General features: G+C 41.0%; 1 protein-coding gene across 11 annotated transcripts in view; it reads left to right on the top strand.

Moving 5' to 3' along the window:
- The window catches only part of ZNF609 (zinc finger protein 609), a 227,329-nt gene that overhangs the window by 157,423 nt on the left and 51,858 nt on the right, over positions 1-18,048 (top strand). For all 11 annotated transcript variants that reach the window (XR_003795802.1, XR_003795800.1, XR_003795799.1 and 8 more), the window contains one exon: positions 6,463-6,688. Coding sequence is in view for 5 of the 11 variants with exons in the window: in XM_029236918.1 (XP_029092751.1) it covers positions 6,463-6,688 (226 nt within the window). In the remaining 6 variants the exon portion in view is untranslated. The remainder of the gene's footprint in view (positions 1-6,462; positions 6,689-18,048) is intronic.

Consider the following 18,048-nt stretch of genomic DNA (forward strand, 5'->3'; position numbering starts at 1 on the left):
TACATTTTTGGAAAATTTGTATCTACCCCCCTATGAGTTTGACAGCTTACCAGTATTTTAAAGACTTTTCTGATAAGCTCAGAGACAATATTAACAAATAACACTTTTCAATATTAATGGACTATGTCAACATTTGAAAGAGCTGTCTAACTCAGTGAACCAGTATTTTCCAAATGACTAATGCATGATGTTAAAAAAAAAAATCATGCACTTAAAGAAACATTCCAAGTGCAAGCTAGACCAATGGATTGTAATCTAACAGAGTACAAAAAGTTTCAGATTCCACATTGTCAATAACCTTTAAGAACTGTCACTCATTGGGACTTCCCTGGTGGTCCAGTGGCTAAGACTCCGTGCTTCCCAGTGCAGGGGCCCTGGGTTCGATCCCTGGTCAGGGAACTAGATCCCACATCCCGCAACTAAAAGATCCTGTGTGCCACAACTAAAAGATCCCACATGCCACAACGACGATCCCGCGTGCCACAACTAAGACCCCATGCAGCCAAGTAAATAAAATAAATATTAAAAAATAAAAAGAACTATTACTCTTTGCATTTTGGGGTCACATCAAAGGAGAATATCCACAATTATCTGAAAAGGACATACATATCTGTGTGAGACCAGCTTTCTTTTTTTTTTTCTTTTCTTTAAATTTATTTATTTTTTGGCTGCGTTGGGTCTTCGTTATCAATGTTATCACATGTCTAGTCTGGGTATCTACCACATAGTCAAGATACAGTTCAATCACTGCAGGGATCCCTGTGTTGCCCTTTCCTCACTACACCCACCTTCCTTCCTCCTCCCATCAACCCTTATCCCTGGCCACTGCTAGTCTGTTCTCTGTGTCTCTAATTTTGTCACTTCAAAATTGTTAGTTGTTAGTTGTTTTAAATTAATTAGTACATACTAAAATCTTTCAGTTTTAATTCTAACACAGTAAATATCAACAAATATAGCCTACATAAATAAAAGCTGTGTAAGGTTCTCAATTTTTAAATCTGTAAAGGTTTCCCAAGACCTGGAAGGTGAAGAACAGCTGGCTTAAAGCAGGGAGAATCATTCCCATTTCTCCTTCCCAAGCTGCTGCAGAGCAAGATGTGGTTTGTGATGTCACAATTACAATGCTTGTGTTTTCTCATAGGACCATCAATATAAGTGATGATTAGGTTCTTAAGTACAGTTAGTCATCCATGTTGGAGGATACGTTGAGACTTTTCTTTTGACATCTGTGATTCTGAATGATTCAGAGAAAGGCTTTAGCTTTCGGTTGTGTTTACTTTCCTTAAGGGGAAAGAGGATGGAGTAGAGAAGACACGTTCCAGCCGTGATGTTTTTAGGAAATGAGTATGTAAAAGGAGGTAAGAAGCGTGTTCAGGAGAGGAAGTGGTTGCAGCCAAAGAATGAATTTTTCTCAAATTCTTTATTCTTGAGAGCTAATTCTAGTGCTTCCTTTGGAAGAATGTAGGAATGGGAGGAGGGATCATCAACCTTGTGTGGAAAAAAAATGTAGTCAGTTTCAGAGGTAGGTAGTACTTAGGTCCCTATGGTTACTCATCAGCTACAAAGTTAATAGTTTTGCTGAAGGAAAATGTGGTGCATTTCAAGCAGGCAGGAGACTGTAGAGTGAGAAGATTTGGAAGAGCAAAAGAGATGCTTCATTCAGCAAAAACCTTTGCACAGTATTGGACACTGCCATGTGATTTATGTTATGCATTGATTTTGCTTATGAGATTTTTTCCTTTGTTCAATTTCCAGCATAATTTACTCAGTGCCGCACATTGGGAGTTTTAGACAGGCTTGAATATTAGGATCGTATGATCTGCCATCTCCTTCTCTTTACCAGAAGAGTCTTTAGGGTCTGAGCCTGAGACTCTATAGGGATCATCTCGGAGAACTCCCTGTGGCTAATCTGTAGTCTTTAAATTATGTGTTCACTGCAATTGCATTTTCTAGTACACGCTGGAACAGCCTTCACTGCTGACCTTGACCAGGTGATGACTGGTTAAAATTGAATGCTAAAGTAAGTCTTCTTTGAATACTAGAATATGTAGCTTTTAAGAACTGTTTGATGTTTGGCTGTGGTGCCAGCTACCACATCTTTCTTTTTCTCTTTTACCTCCTTGTCTTCTACTACAAAGTGTCTGGGAAATTAACCAGAGTTACAACCAAATTCTTCTTCAAAGCAGCCCAAGTGAAATCTGGAAGCTCAGGAAACCGGCAAGCCTCGTTTTCCCCCTCTCCCCTCCTCTCCCCTCTCCTTCCTTCCTTCCTCCCTCCCTCCCTCCCTTCCTTCCTTTTTTCTTGGAGAGGCACTTGGAAAGGTACTTAGTGTTTGAAAAGGGACTGATTTCCTCCTTCACTAGTAGTTAAATGTTAAGCTCTTTGGGGATTTACTCGGAATATTCTGTTGCTTTCTGACAAGAGCTTCATGGAGAGGAAGAATTCAGATTCCTGCCTCCATCTTCAGTTATCCCATGATTTCCACCCTCCAGCCTCTCATAATAAAGATCTTTCAGAATAAGCAAAAATAATCCTAAATTATTAAAAAAGAATACAGTGAACTTATTTTGTCTCAAATTGCCAATCAACAGAAGGCAGTTCAAACAATTGAGGGTTTTAGCCCCTGTGTTTTAATTTGAGAGAAATATAAATAACACAATAAACTGATAAATGGGATTTTTTAAATTACCTTTTTTTTAAATAACCTGCAACAAAAACTTTGTGAGCAAATCAAGTTTACTATAATACATCAGGGAGAGTACTTATATTTTGTCCATCAATCAAGATCGTATATTACTGTTAGTGTTGCTGATGCCGAGTCACTATAAAATCTTGAAGGATCTCTGGAATTATTGAAGAGAGAGAACTTCTTATTAATATAGTATTTAGTATATTTGATGACATTCTACTTTCTGCACAGTCTTTCCTGATAAATGTGAACATTCATCTAACCATGATCCCCAGTAATCTTTCACTCTTGAATAAAAGGGAGTTTCTTAGAGCTACTGCAGTTATCAGTCGAACCAGCTCCTTTTCTGCCTTTTGACTGTGAAGGTAAAGATATCAGACTCATATTTGTGAAGGGGAGAGTCTGTCCCAAATATTTCTTTGCTACATTTTCTACCCCTAAAATTATGTTGCCGCCTTGAAATTTTTTTCCTCCATTAGTGCCTCTCAAGTGTGGGAGTGCTATTAGACTAATATCTAAAGGTGAATTGAAAAGAAGTATCATTAAAAAAATAAAGGACATGAAATATTGGGAAACTTCAGAGATCTCCATCTTTAAATTCTCTGTCTTTTTTCAGGTTTTGTTTTGTTTTGTTGTTTACCTTCCCATTTCAGTGAGCCCCAGGAGCCATGGTGGCACTTCTTAGCATTTCAGAATCTGAGACTTGGCCCAGCTTTTTTCATTGTCATAGTTGTTAAGGTATTTAATGACCGTAACTTTTCATATTTCTATTCCTTATTTTCCCTGCTGGCATCAGTCTCTTGACAATCCCTGCTCTTATATCCTAGGCATACAGGAAAGATGGCAAAATGAGTCCTTTTTTTATTTTTATCCTCTCCTGGAGAGTGTTAAATGAAGCTATGTTTGTTCCGATGAATAGTAGAATTTGAAATCCCACAAAGCCACCTAGGTTATTAGATGAATATCACAGAGCTGTTTATTATGCGCTATGGCTTAATGTAGATTATAGATGTGACCTAACAGTAATTAGCAGAGCTAGATCTGTAATTAAACATTATTGTGCTGCTCCTTAGATTTCTTTTGCAAAGTAGAAGGAAACTGAACAGTAGTTCCACATCCATAGGCGGATTTCCTCACTTCTCCTCACCCTCAGAAACCTCGTTTAACTAATCAGATAGTTAAATAAAGTCATCCTCACGCAAACAGAGATCCTGAACTCTACTTAGTAACTTAACTCTGATCAGTAAGTGTGGTTTGATGCATACACACATTAATCAGCTCCTCATGTGTATTAGTTCTGTTATTCTTAGTGATCAGTTCAGCTAAGTTTCTTCTCTTCAGATGTTTTACCACGGGGTTTAATTTGGCAAGCTGCTTGAATGCAACAGTGGTGTTTTGTACTTATATCTTAGATGTTGTTTTCTGGGTCTGCTAGTATAGAATTGGGAGCTTAGCTTTGTCTAGATGTTAGTAGCTTATCTTTTCCCTGGCCTCCCAGCAGCACTGAATAACCTAACAGGAAATGAAACCACTTACAGAAAAGAGCTGTCTCTGATGGCAGAGTGTGTAGGTGACTCCCTGGGGACTTACCACCTTCTCTGATTAGGATTGCTGCCTCAACGATGGGACAGGTTGGCAATAGGACTTGCTCAAGCGAGGCAATCAGAAGGTTCACAGGAGTGACCTAAAAGGTTCAGGCCAATTTCTTTGTCCAAGAAAGAGGACTTGGCAGGAATTTCTCTTGCTAGTAGAAGAAAGGTATAGAAAAGGGAACAAACTCTTAAGCAAAGGAAATGCACATACTAACTGTGAAGTTGCTTCTGTCTTAGTTCTTCCCCAAGAGAAAGAACCAAGAAACAGAGGTGAGGCTAAGAGTAAAGATGGTCTGTATACTTTGTCTCTGATTTCCCCTTTCTAGTAACTCTCACGGGTAAAATCTCCAGGAAACTTTCTTTCCAAAGAGTTAATGAACCACCTTCTTATAGCATTCCTGAGAGGGCTTAATGGTAGAGCCAGAGTCCGGTACTACACAGGAGTAGTGGGAAATCCAGTTTATTTTTTCTGTTGTTTTCACCTTCATATCTGTGCTTAGAAATTTTAAAGGGTTTTTCAGGCATCTGCCACATCCCAAGAAGTTTGCCAAATTGGATTATAAATGCCTGATTTTCAAGAGTACAAAAGACCAAAAATGCCTTTTGGCATTTGCCATTATGCAGAAGATTCATTAGACAGGCTTCCACTTCCATTTTATGAAAAGGGTGGAGTTAGGGAAGTACAGGGTGGATGTGTGTAACAACAAACAGATAAGGATAAGGTTTTGGCAGCTTTTCAGGGACCAGAATTGATCAGAATCAGTGTTCTAGCATTCTGTGAACTCTGATAGTGATGGTCTGCAAATACCATCACTTGACTTGTAAGCCAAGAAGTCAGAGAGCTCCCTGTAGAGAATGGATGCAGTAGCCAGATCTCAGCTTCCAGGGTAGTGTTCGAGGCCAGGAAGGTCGAGGCCAGTAGGGGTGTGTGTGTGTGTGTGCGCACGCGTGTATGTGTTTAAAAGGAGGGAGATGGATTATAGATAGAGTGGTGGTCATGCAGTAAACTATTTCAGAACCAGAGTTCTGTTGCAGAGCTGTCCAGTAGCTTGGATTATGGGTGCGTGTGTGCCTTGCTTTCAGTGTGGGTCTGTTGAAGGAGTACGTTCAACCTGGTCTTTCACAAGGGAAAGAGGGTCCCAATCCTTGACTCTTATTTTCTAGGTCTTCTGATTGGTATCATACTTAATCTTTAGGGAAGATCAGTCAGTGTGTGTATTGAGTGCCTTTGCACATTCCAGACACTGTTTAGTTAGGGTGTAGGCAGTATTGACCCAGGGTTGGTACTTTGTCAACCTGATAAATGCTAGGGTTTAAAGAATTAAGGGATTATTGCTTTTTATTACAATTTTTCTTTTAACTCTAGATGCGTTGCTTTCTTCTTGGCATCTAAGTAATTGCATTCTTGTGGGAGGGTCTAGTTTTTGAGGTAGATTGCTGGTTCTTGTGTTTGATGATAGACTGCTATAGATTGGTTTCTGGATAGTAACAGTACCTCCTGTTTCTTACATGTACACTTGATGTTAGATTCACACTCCGAAAGGCCATTCTCATTAACCAATCGCTGTTATTATCTCTGTGGGTTAGAAACCCCGGACAGGTTGCTCCCAGCCCTCCTGTAACTTTTAAGTAGATTTCCTTCTACCCAAAGATGGATTAAAGCTCTAGGCTTCCTGAAGTGGCATTCCTAGGATCTGGATATTTCTCCCTTTCTTTAATCCCACCTGTATTCTTGGATTTTATACCTGATTAATGTATTATTTGTTGAATGATAGATGGGAGGGAAGCAAAGTGGTAGCAATAGAACATGCCTCAGAAGCTGAGCCTTTTCTTTCTCATCAATCTGTGTGCTCCCTTGCTGTTGAAGTCTGGCCCTGATTCTCTTTCACTAGAGATTTTTAAATGAGACAAGTTTTTTAATACACTTTTAGCCAAGCACAGTTTATGAGGAGGGTTGTTAATAAGAAATAGAGCTTCTCCTAGTCCAGGGTGCACTCATCTAAACCACTTAGATTTGTAATGGTGTCATGAGCTAGAACTTGGAGGTGAGGACCAAAGTCTTATATTTAAAGCCCTCTGCACTCTGGCAGGAAAGGATGTAGGACTAGATTAAATACAGAGAAGTTATTTCCTATAAATATCCTCCTTGTAACTCAGCTACTACTTTCTCTTCCCCCACAGATGGAGTCCCCTGTCTCCACACCAGCAGTGCTGCCACTGCACCTTTTGGTGCCAGTGGTCAATAATGACATCGCATCCCCCTGTGAGCAGATCATGGTTCGTACCCGATCAGTTGGGGTCAACACATGTGATGTGGCTCTGGCCACAGAGCCCGAGTGCCTGGGCCCCTGCGAACCGGGGACAAGCGTCAACCTTGAGGGCATCGTGTGGCAGGAAACAGAAGATGGTAAGTGCTATGTGTGGCTTTCCCATCCCTTCTCAACCTGCTTCTGTCAACAGGGGGCTTATTGTTATAAATAATACCTAGTATTTATTAGGAGTCTCAAATGACCATAGTTTGCTGGTGATACCTACCCAGAGGATTACAGCAAACTTGTCTGTAAAATTGCCTAGCTTCTAGAGATTGCCAGTTTTTTCAATTAATTATCTCCCCTTCATAGCTATTCAATGGTGTCGGCCCTGGTACTTAAGCAGTGATTTGATAGGTGCTGGCCATGCAGTAATTCAAAGTGTGTCTATACTCTCCATTTCCCTTTCATTTTATATGGGAGAATATGAATATAAATGAACTTTTGGGTCAGGCTTGAAGAGAAAAAGTAATAAAAGGGCAGCCGTGGGAGCCAAGGAAATGGAAAACAGTCACCCCTAAGTTGACTTAGTGTTGGCTCATTGGATATGCAACTCTTGCCTTTTTTAGCACCTGGAGGTGCAGCCAGCTCCTTCCCACTGGTTGCCTCATTGCCCAGCCACCCACGCCACTTTACGCATCTGTCACTTAGTACAGATTTTATAGGCCTAGGCAACAGGGAACTGTTTACATGGTCTTGTTTTCAGGCATCCACTAAGCAGTTGGCTCACTGTAGGGTGCTGCTGCCCAAGGCTACCATCCAGACTTCTTGTATGTTCTACTTGCCCCTGAAAACAGAATCTCTTCTGCTTTGAAAGTTTGTAAACCTGAAAAATAAGGGGTGCAAAGGGACTTAACCAGGTATTTCAGATCCCTTGGTACCATCTGCGGAAATTTGATTTCAGTATACCTTCTTTTTATAAAGAATCCAAGTCCTTGTGAAAGAATGTGTGGTTAGAGAGGCTGGCCCTCAGAGTCGCATCATGTCTCTGCATTAGTGACCAGGCTTTCAAAGCATCCCCACTCTGAGGAGTTTAGAGGCCCAGAGGAGCACAGCTAATTATCTCTGATGATCATAAGCAATCTTATCAGTCTGCCTGTGGAAATTCAGGCATTTCATTCTAGTCATTTCAATAAAAACCAGTCTGCCTCTCTGAATATTTTGCTGTGATCCAGTATTTATTTAAGGTTTTCCATGCAGTAGGTGCTGATGTGATACAGGTTAAGAACTCTGTGTTCTTGGCTCTCTCCTTGTTAGCAATATAGTAAAGTTTCAGCCTTCAGAATAACACTGCTGATAAGGTTCTATTGTGTGCCTGAGACCATAATGCAAAAAGAAAAAGAAAATAATCCTATTGCGTTAGAAACTGATGCAGAGGCAGTGAAGAGACAGGTTGACTCTGTATGTGTGTGTACAATATACAATCTGGAAATCCCAAGTGGCCATCTCTGATTTTAAAAATGTCATCTGCCTATGGCCAAATATCTAAACAGCCAGAGTCTGTTGGCATGACAAACATATCCAGATCACGGCTCTGTGCCACCAAGCAAACTTCAGGGCCTCTTGCTTCAATATATTGAAGATAGAAAACGTCAATTTTCTGCCAATTTACTGTATTCTTCCCATCTTTATGGTAGTGACTCTCTCCAAGGGCAGTATGCTTTTTATGTATGTGAACCTGATAAAAACTCTGAGAGTGAGGCTAATAACCCTTTCACTCTCCTGAGAACGATGGTTACCTTTTTATCTGAGGATTCCTGTTCTCCCTCCCTGCCAGGGAGATGTTAGCACAGATTTTTTTTTTTTTTTTTTTTTTTTTTTTTTTTTAATCCTTTGCTCTGAAAGACTCTCTGGTTGTCACTGGCGGCCTATCACCAAGTTCCCCTGTTACACATTTTCAATGCACCGTGTACTTTATTTCACAGCACTTATCACAATTTGCAATTTTGTATATAATTGTATTTTTCTGTTAATGTCTATCTCTTCCATTGTTCCAAAAGTTCTATGAGCTCAGAGACTGTGTTTTGCTCACCATTATATCCCCAGTACTTAATGGTTGGCATCTATAGTAGGCCCTCACAAATATTTATTTGAATGAATGGATGCTTACACCATCTCATTGTCATTTCTGGATCTATGTTAATATATATCTAATAGATAGTATAAAATCAGATACTTTCCAGAATTCTATACCTTCTCTGAAACTCAGAATAAATATTACTTTCACCAAGTTTAAGATCACTCTAACTTATTTAAACCTGTAAGATGTTAGTCTTCTACGTTTAATACCACATTTTCTCCCACTTATCATGTTGTATTTCAGGGCTTATTACCTCTCTTTTCTTTTTCTTTCATCCCAAGGGAAAGAGAACTGTTCTGCAATGATATACTCTACTTTGCTTTCTGGCCGTCCCAGAGGGCCTTCACCTGAACTGTCTGTGGGCAAAGGTCTGAATTAGGATCAGAACTGGTTCACATTCCTTTTCATCCTTAAACAGAGATTTCCTGCAAAGATCATCCTCTGCAGATCTATAAGATCTAGTGTACTGAGTCAGTTTTCAAGTTAATGATAAGAACTATATACAGATACTTTTTTAAAAAATCCTTCCAGCCTTGTAGGTTTTTTTGTCTGCTACCCCAACTTTTTATACTTTCTGTCTCTTTGCCTGGCAAACCTACTGTCTTCAAACTGTAAAACCCTTACGGCTTAGAAAGAAGCTATGAATGCTTGGCCTCTGAGGGGAATGGAGGATCCTGCGGTTCCTGTAGAACTGAGCCACCTTGCTGAGAGAACAGGTGTAGGGGTCATGACCTCAATTCTTCCTGATTTCTTTGCTTACCTGTCCTGCATTGTTGCTTTCTTTCCTATCTCTCACTGTAAACCTTGCCTTGGAGGCATTTTGAAAGTCCTGCAGATCCCATCTCCTTTTTAGGCTGTTTGTGATGCCAGCACTACAAAGATCCTCCTTAACTAGGCTCAACCTTAGGACTGTTAAGAAGACCCAAGTAGAGTGTCTTCCTTGGCTTTTTTAAGACATATTCTTAGCATTTATGCAGAGGTCTGATTCCCCCGATTTCACTTTGTCCCACCTCACTTCAAATCAAAATAACAGGTTCCAAGTCTATTTCTGGTTCACAGATCTTACCTTAACCCATGGTCCTGGAAACACATACTTTTGTTGAGGCGAAATTGCTTAATGGCTTCTACGGCATTTTAAAGAAAGGCAAAGCTGACTTATTAGATAAGAATTCCAGGAGATGCTACAGGTTCTCCTTTCTAGACTACAGCACTAAGTCGAAGGCCATCACTAGTGATATATTTTACTTCAGCAAATGTGCTTTCTAGACAGAATTTGTGGTATAGTGGAAAGAGCCCTAAAGTGAAAATCAGGAGACCTCTATATCTCTGCCACTATTGTTGTGTGACCTTGGGCAAATTCCTTAACTTTTTTTGGACTGTAGTTACCTCATCTCTTAAGTATAGTTGAACTAGATGACCAATAAGGACATATCCAGCTTTTAAGTTATTAGAATCTATGGCTTAAACCTTGGAGTCAGCGTGGATCCAATACTAGTTGACTATGGCATCTTGAAAATGAATCGTTTCGGAGCTTCCCTGGTGGAGCAGTGGTTAAGAATCCGCCTGCCAGTGCAGGGGACACGGGTTCGAGCCCTGGTCCGGGAAGATCCCACATGCCGTGGAGAAAGTAAGCCCGTGCACCACAACTACTGAGCCTGAGCTCTAGAGCCCACAAGCCACAACTACTGAGCCCATGTGCCACAGCTACTGAAGCCTGCATCTCTGCTACCCAACCAGATGCAACCCAGAGCATTTCTACTTTTGGGTGATTTATATGTTAAGCTCCTTTGTAAAACTATATTTGAAGAGGATTCTGCTGTTAAAAAAAAAAAAGCTTTGATAATCATTTATCTAGGTTCACCATCCCACTCCATGTAGAAATCCCTCTTACAACACCTCTAAAATTCTTTTTCTCCGGTCTTCTTTACCAAAATATTAGAAAGACAGAAGTTGTCGTGCTATAAGACCACATTTTTGAAGCTGAAATGAGTGCAACTACGTTGTATTCCAGAGGGTATGAAAAGCTCTGTGATAAGCTTGGCCTTATCCTCCACAGCTGAATTCTAGCTTAATGATTTGGTGAGGAGGAGAAAGTTTTCAGTTTTTGCACTTGGTAAAGGTTTTGTCATATATGTGCACAAAAAAAGATGGAAAGGCTATGCGTCCCCATCTCCACATCAGGGTATACATTTTTAGTCCAACAACTAGGAGTGTCTGCAGCTGTTTGAGATGAATTGTTTTAAGGAATAATAGTGCCCTAAAGCCATAGTAATACAGAACAAATATCTCTGAACTAGAGTCTGGAGAGTTGAATTCCAGAACAGATTGTGCATTTAGCTACCCATGTGATCTTGGATAAGTCTCTAAACTTCTCCTGGCCTTAGATTTCTAATTTATGGGGGCTTGGGTTAGATCTGTCCTGTCCAGTAGAACGTTTTGTGGTGGAAATATACTCTCCAAAATGATAGTCTAGTGACACATGATATTGAGCACCTGAAATGTGGCACGTGGAACTGAGGGACTGAATTTTAAATTTTATTAAATTTAAATATTCATATATAGCTAGTGGTTTACCATATTGAATATCATAGGGGCTAGGTGGAATTGAAATTACATATACTCTAAAAGTGTATATTTGCTCTGAGATGGAAAGAGTAATCTATGGGAGAAGGATGAGGGTGGTAAATAGCTGACATCCACACAGAGCCAGGGTGACTTCTGTGTACTCTGGCCCCTGTTACCCAGCAGAACAGTTGGCCCTGCTTCAGACTCTGTGGTTGAGCCCTGTACTTTGGTCTGTGGGACAAAGTTTTCTCATTATCGGAGTAATAGGCAGTGGTTTTGCTTAGCAGGAAGTTAGTTAGCCTGTGGTAGCTCCGCGAGAACCTGCCTCAGCGGTTCTTCATCCTCATCTGATTACAGATCCCGACTGTGGGTGTCTTTGTCCTTCTCACTAACAGGAAGAGGCTATCCATTAATCTCTCATGGAAATGGTAACCTTGATAGTTACCCTTGGTTTATTCTGTGTGGTTCTGATGTAGGAAAGTACTTGTGTGGACTATGAAATATCTAATTTTAGGTATTTGTACTGGAAAGCTAAGATGGTTCTCAGCTACTGATTTTTCTTTTTCCTTGGCTGTAATTAACACTCCTTCACCTTCAGTCTTGCCTCAGGCAGCACTTACCTGGAGAGGGATGGTGCACAGTGACCAGGGTTTCTCCACTGCGTAGCCAATTGCTTACTAGTCTGACTCCTGCAGAAACAGCTCAACCTAATAGCACAGTCATAGAGAGCCAGCAGCCATTGTCTGGCACCACAAATCTCATAGCAACAGACCACCACATGGCAACGGCAGCCACACAAAGGAAACATTGGGGAAATCAACACTTACTTTCTCCTAGCCCCTCCTCTACACAGAACAACAGCCAACACATTCTTTCCACCTAGCAGTTTACTCCCAGGGGGTGCTTTAGGGCAGTTACGTGTCTGAACACCCCTGTGGATTACGTTACCTGTCCACACCTGTCCACTGTCATAGATTTAAATCCCGAAGCCCTAAAGAAAAATTTCAGTTACAGCCTTTTTTGAGTTTCATTTTGCAAATTGCAAAATAAACTAAGAGATTCTTCTGTGCACTCTTACCCACCTCCTCCCTGCCTGCCAGCAAAGGACTGTCCGGCAGTTAAGTTGGCCAGGCTGCAGGCTTGCCAGATAGGTAAGGGATGTTTCAAATGAGATTCTTTTGGTATTTCAGTAACAGAACCCTCTCAGATGGGCTCAAAGACAGACCTAGGTTGTTATTAATGCCATCCTCTAACAAATAATTTAGTTCCTGATACTTATGTATGAACCCCGGAAGTGATACCTAGGCAATAAATATAGTTCTGGTATAAACTGGATCTAATCACTAGCCCCGGCTGATTGAGCTTTGGCACATGATTCCAAGGGGAAAAGGCTCCATTAGAGACCTTCGAGTTCTCTTGACCTGTCGATAAGGTTATTTAACTGGTCTGATATTTAGTTTGCTCATTTGTAAAATGAGGAGATTGGACTGCATATCTCTGTGGTCCTTCCAGCTCTGATATTTGTGATTCTGTGATCATTTGTGTGGGACAGAAGAGGGAACTGTCTTTGTTAATCATTGGTTGTGGCGAGATCTGCTGGAAGATGTTGTACCCTCCCATTTCAGTGCTCACACTGCTAAGAACAGGTCCTGGGGCTTCCCCGGTGGCACAGTGGTTAAGAATCCGCCTGCCAATGCAGGGGACACGGGTTCGAGCCCTGGTCCGGGAAGGTCCCACATGCGGTGGAGCAACTAAGCCCGTGCGCCACAACTACTGAGCCTGTGCCCTTGAGCCCTTGAGCCACAACTGCTGAGCCCGCGTGCCGCAACTACTGAAGCTCGCGCACCTAGAGCCCATGCTCCACAAAAGAAGCCACCGCAATGAGAAGCCTGCGCACTGCAAAGAAGAGTAGCCTCCGCTCGCCACAACTAGAGAAAGCCCGCGCGCAGCAACCAAGACCCAACGCAGCCATAAATAAATTTATTTATTAAAAAAAGAAAACAGGTCCTGGCCCTGCCCTGATGGATAAAGCTGCTATAACAGTGATGGGCAGAAGCTGTTAACAAACTTGGCAACTAGCCTTTTTCTCCCACAGCAGGAGTCACAGGCAGAGCTTTGCTTGCAGGTCGCTGCTGCTGCCTCTTGAGACCAGTGAGATTTTCTCTCTCACGCGCTCTCTCTCTCTCTCTCTCTCTTTCTTTCTCTCTCTCTTTCTCTTTCTCTTTCTCTTTCTCTTTCTCTTTCTCTCTCTCCACACCCCCTCTGTGTCTCTGACTATTCTGTGAAATGAGAGGCTGTTCTCTACCTCTTCTGCTACTTCATTATCCCATCTCCCTTAGGCTTTACAGAACAAAGAAATCATAGGGCATCAACTTTATAATTTAGGCAGCTGGAGATAATTTTCCCAGGATAGGATGGGTAGGTAGCTGATTCCCCCTGGCATGAGGCAGCGGTGCTAAATGGCCATGTGTTTTGTCTGCCAGCCTTAGGCTTTGTTAGGCCCATTTAGGCTTCTCTGTATTTGAGTTAAATTATAGTGGCAAACCAGGCCCATGTACTTTTAGAGGGTTAGGGGTTAGGAAAAAATGGAAAGTGGGTGATTTATAGGCCCTGCTACTTGCTAATTACATAAGGAATTTTTGTTTAAACCGCTGTCCCTATGCTTACTCCTGCCAGAGCCTTTATTTCCCTTAGTTGCCGCCTTCATGGCCTTCTCCATAGCAACAAGGTCTATGACAAAAAGGCTGCGGGGAGAAATTGAGTAGCTCCCCTCCCACAAATTGTACTCTATTTTCTTTTTAAGGATGTCTAAAAAAAGCCTGAAAGACTGCTATCAAATAATTTTCTACCCCCATTGAACTCATAATCAAGTGAAACTTTTAACCCTTAACTAATTTAATGAACAACCTGCTTTCTTCTTATTTGACTCTGATTGTTCCCATCTTTTGAAAAATTTCCCATATCAGTCAGTACACTTGAAATACAGTGCGTCTTCCCATTAAGCAATCTCCCCTCTGCTTTTTAGTTTTTACCCTGCTCCTTAGAATTGTTATATTTTAAAAATCTCCCAGAATTGAGTATCAGTATGGAGAAAGAATGGATGAAGAAAGTAGGAACGCCCCCCCGCCACCCCCAGATGCTGTTGCATTCGATATTAGACTGGTCTGCCACCCTGGAGGTTGCACAGACTGCCTAAAGTATAGAACTAGTCTGCATTTCAGCTGTTCCTGGCACTGATCTACAGGAGTCACAAACCCAAAGTTTTTCTTTTTGTTTTTCGTTAATAGGTCTTATTTAACAATAATATAAATATAAGTATGTGCACAAATCATAGGCATACATGTCCTTGAATTTTCAAGCGTAGTGTTACACATTTTGAACATAAATAGTGTATGTACTTGCTTACGTGTTTGTATACCCTTGTAGCTATTCAACATTAGGCCAGTGAAAATCATCCGTGTTGTTGCATGTAGTTGTACTTTGTTTATTCTCATTATTTTACAGTATTTCATGAATATAATGTGAATATAACACTACTTACTTACAGTTGTTGATGGACATTTGGGTTGTTTTTAGTTTGGGGCTGTTGTGAAAAATGTCGCTGTGAAAAAAAATTTTATTATTTATTTATTTACTTTTGGCTGCATTGGGTCTTCATTGCTGCGCATGGGCTTTCTCTAGTTGCAGGGAGCAGGGGGTACTCTTCATTGCGGTGCACGGGCTTCTCATTGCAGCGGCTCATCTTGCTGCGGAGCACGGGCTCTAGGCCCGCGGGCTTCAGTAGTTGTGCCTCACAGGCTCTAGAGCGCAGGCTCAGTAGTTGTGGCACACGGGCTTAGTTGCTCTGCAGCATGTGGGATCTTCCTGGACTAGGGCTCGAACCCGTGTCCCCTGCATTGGCAGGCAGATTCTTAACCACTGCGCCACCAGGGAAGTCCCTCCGTGAAAATTTTTGTACACATCTTTTGGGGAAATATATTCTTTTCTGTGTATTTCTATTATAGAAATATAAGTATATTTCTATTCTGTGTATACTTAGGAATGGAATTCCTAGATCATAAGGTAGGTATATGATCAGCTTTAATAGATGTTGCCAGTTTCCCAAAGTATCTGAACCAATTTATACTCCTACTTCCAATTAGAATCCTGGTTGCTCTGCATCCTTGTCAACACTTGACCTTATGTCTTTTTCATTTTAGCCTTTCTGGTTGGTGTGTAGTGGTATCTCATTGTGGTGTTAGTTTGCATTTCCATGATAAGTCATAAAATTAAGCATCTTTTCATGTACTTATTGGACATTTGGAAATCTCATTTTATAAGTACATGTTCAAATCTTTTACCTATTTTTGGATTGGGTTGTATGTTTTCTTCTCACTGATTTGTTAGGAGTTCTTTATATAGTATGGTTAAGAGTCCTTTGTCAGATATATGTATCATAAATATCTTCTGTTTCCTACTTTTTCATGAATGGAAGTTCTTTGTTTTTATAAAGTCTGGTTTATCATTTTTTTCTTTTATAGTTAGTGCTTTTTTGTGTCCTGTTTAAGAAAACTTTGCCTTTCCCAAAATAATGACGATATTCTCCTATATTTTTTTTCTGAGAACTTTATTGTTTTTCATTTCATATTTAGATCTGTAGTGTATCTGAATTTGATTTTTTTTAGGATGTGAATTTAGAGTCAAGATTCTATTTTTTTCTTATGGATACATAATTGACCCAGCACTTTATTGAGAAGACCATCCTTTCCCCCACTGAAGTTCAGTGTCACATAAGTCATAAATCAAGTGACATATGAATGGGTTTATTTCTGGGCTCTCTCTTCTGTTCCAGTCATCCATCCGTCTAGTCTTGTGTCAATTCTATACTGTCTTAATAACTATAGCTTTATACGTCTTCATATCTCGTAGTGTAAGTCCTCCAACTTTATCATACTTCTTCAAGATTGCCTTGGCTATTCTTGACCTTGTGCATTTCCATATAGATTTTAGGATCAGCTTGTAAATTTTTACTTGGGGAAAAAAGAAAAACCTGCTGAGATTTTGATTACATTGAGTCTACAGATCAATTTGGGAAAGACCTGAAGTTTTATCCTTTTATTTAAGCTTAGGATTACTCAGTTGTGGGGTGGTACAAAATCAGAGCAAGTCAGTGATATCACTTGAGGAGCTTGTTTAAAATACATGTTAGCTATCCCACACTCATATTCTGAATCATCAGGTTCAGGATGGAGCTTGGGCATGTTTATTGTGAAATAGCTCCCCAAGATTTATGATTTGCTTCCATCACCACTGTTCTCCACCCACCCTACTGGTGAAACAGTGACCTAGACTGTAATCTCCTTGGCTAGTGGCAGTAATTCACTGAGGCTGAAGTAAAATCTGACTTGTTTAATCATTACCAGTCTGCTTTTGAGGCTGTATTAGTGGGCCGCCATAACAAAGTACCAAAAATTGGATGGCTTAAAACAACAAATTTATTGTCTCATGGCTCTGGAGGCTAGAAGTCAGAAATCAAGGTGTTGGCGGAGCTGTGTTCTCTCTGATGGTTTGAGGGAAGAATTCTTCCTTGCCTCTTCTAGCATCTGGTGTTTGCCAGCAGCCCTTGGTGTCCCTTGGCTTGTAGGTGCCATCACTCCAGTCACATGACTTTCTTTTTCCTGTGTGCCTTCACATTTTCTTCTCTCTGAGTCTGTCACTGTGTTCAAATTTATCCTTTTTATTATGACACCAGTCATATTGGATTAGAGTCCACTTAAATGACCTCATTTTAACTTGACTGTCTCTGTAAGGACCCTATTTCAAAGTAAGATCACATTCTGAAGTACTGGGAGTTTGGACTTCAATATATCTTTTTGGGGAGGGACACAATTCAACCCATAACAGAGGCCATCGAAAATTTTAGAGTACTTATTGTCACAAGTTAGAGAAAGGAAGGAAATCAAGAACTGCACAAAATAAAGAGAGGCATTGCTTCCCAAGCCAGTCTGGGCAGAAGAGGATCCGCCCTCTGATCCCAGCTGGTCCTCTCCTACATTACTATTTCCCATCTCCTTGGCACTGAGAGCCTCAGTGTGGTTCAGTTCTACTCTGTTAACAAACCCTGAAAATGCCAAGTGGAGATTACCGGAAAGAAAAAGAAGCTTCAGCATTTACCTACGTCTCTCAGCTTCTAGCTGAAGAAGGCTGAAAGGGAAAGTACCCCTTGTAGGCTAGCCCCTAGCTGTATTCTTATCCTGATTCTTCCTGCTAGGTCATAAAGCAGTAAAACTGTGGACAAGTGTGATTCCATCTCAGCCCCAGGCAAGTATTTCCTCAGAGCTGTCCCGTTGAGATGATACCTTCCTTCTTACTCCTGGTTTTCAGACAAGGACTGTAGCTGGACAGGCGAAGGCATGATGGCCTCTGCTGAGCCACCTCTCACTATGGGTATACACTGTGTGGTTACCTTACCAAGAGGAAAGGGAGGATGTGAGATTTCAGGGTGTGGTAAACCAGCCTTTGTTACACTTACACAGTTTCCATGGTGTGAGAACTTGTAGGTGGGAGGAGGAGCTATATCAGATCTTTAGCTTTCCTCCCCAGCCTCCTGGTCCCCACAGTCTGGGGGTGGAGTGGTTTACATTTGGTGGGTGTTCCACTTTGGCCTTACATCTCTAACCTGTACTAGGATATAGTTTTCTTTTCCTGCTTAGAGTTTTAGCAGCATCAGATCTACCTAACCTACTCCCCAAATTGGTACTTGCCTAATAATGGTTTCAGCTGGCGTCTATTATATTTGTACCTGAATATCTGTGGAGAGAGAAGACAACAGTC

Source organism: Monodon monoceros, unplaced genomic scaffold (assembly GCF_005190385.1).
Source record: "Monodon monoceros isolate NGI ecotype Baffin Bay Population unplaced genomic scaffold, NGI_Narwhal_1 Super_Scaffold_21, whole genome shotgun sequence".
In the NCBI taxonomy this organism is placed as follows: domain Eukaryota; kingdom Metazoa; phylum Chordata; class Mammalia; order Artiodactyla; family Monodontidae; genus Monodon; species Monodon monoceros.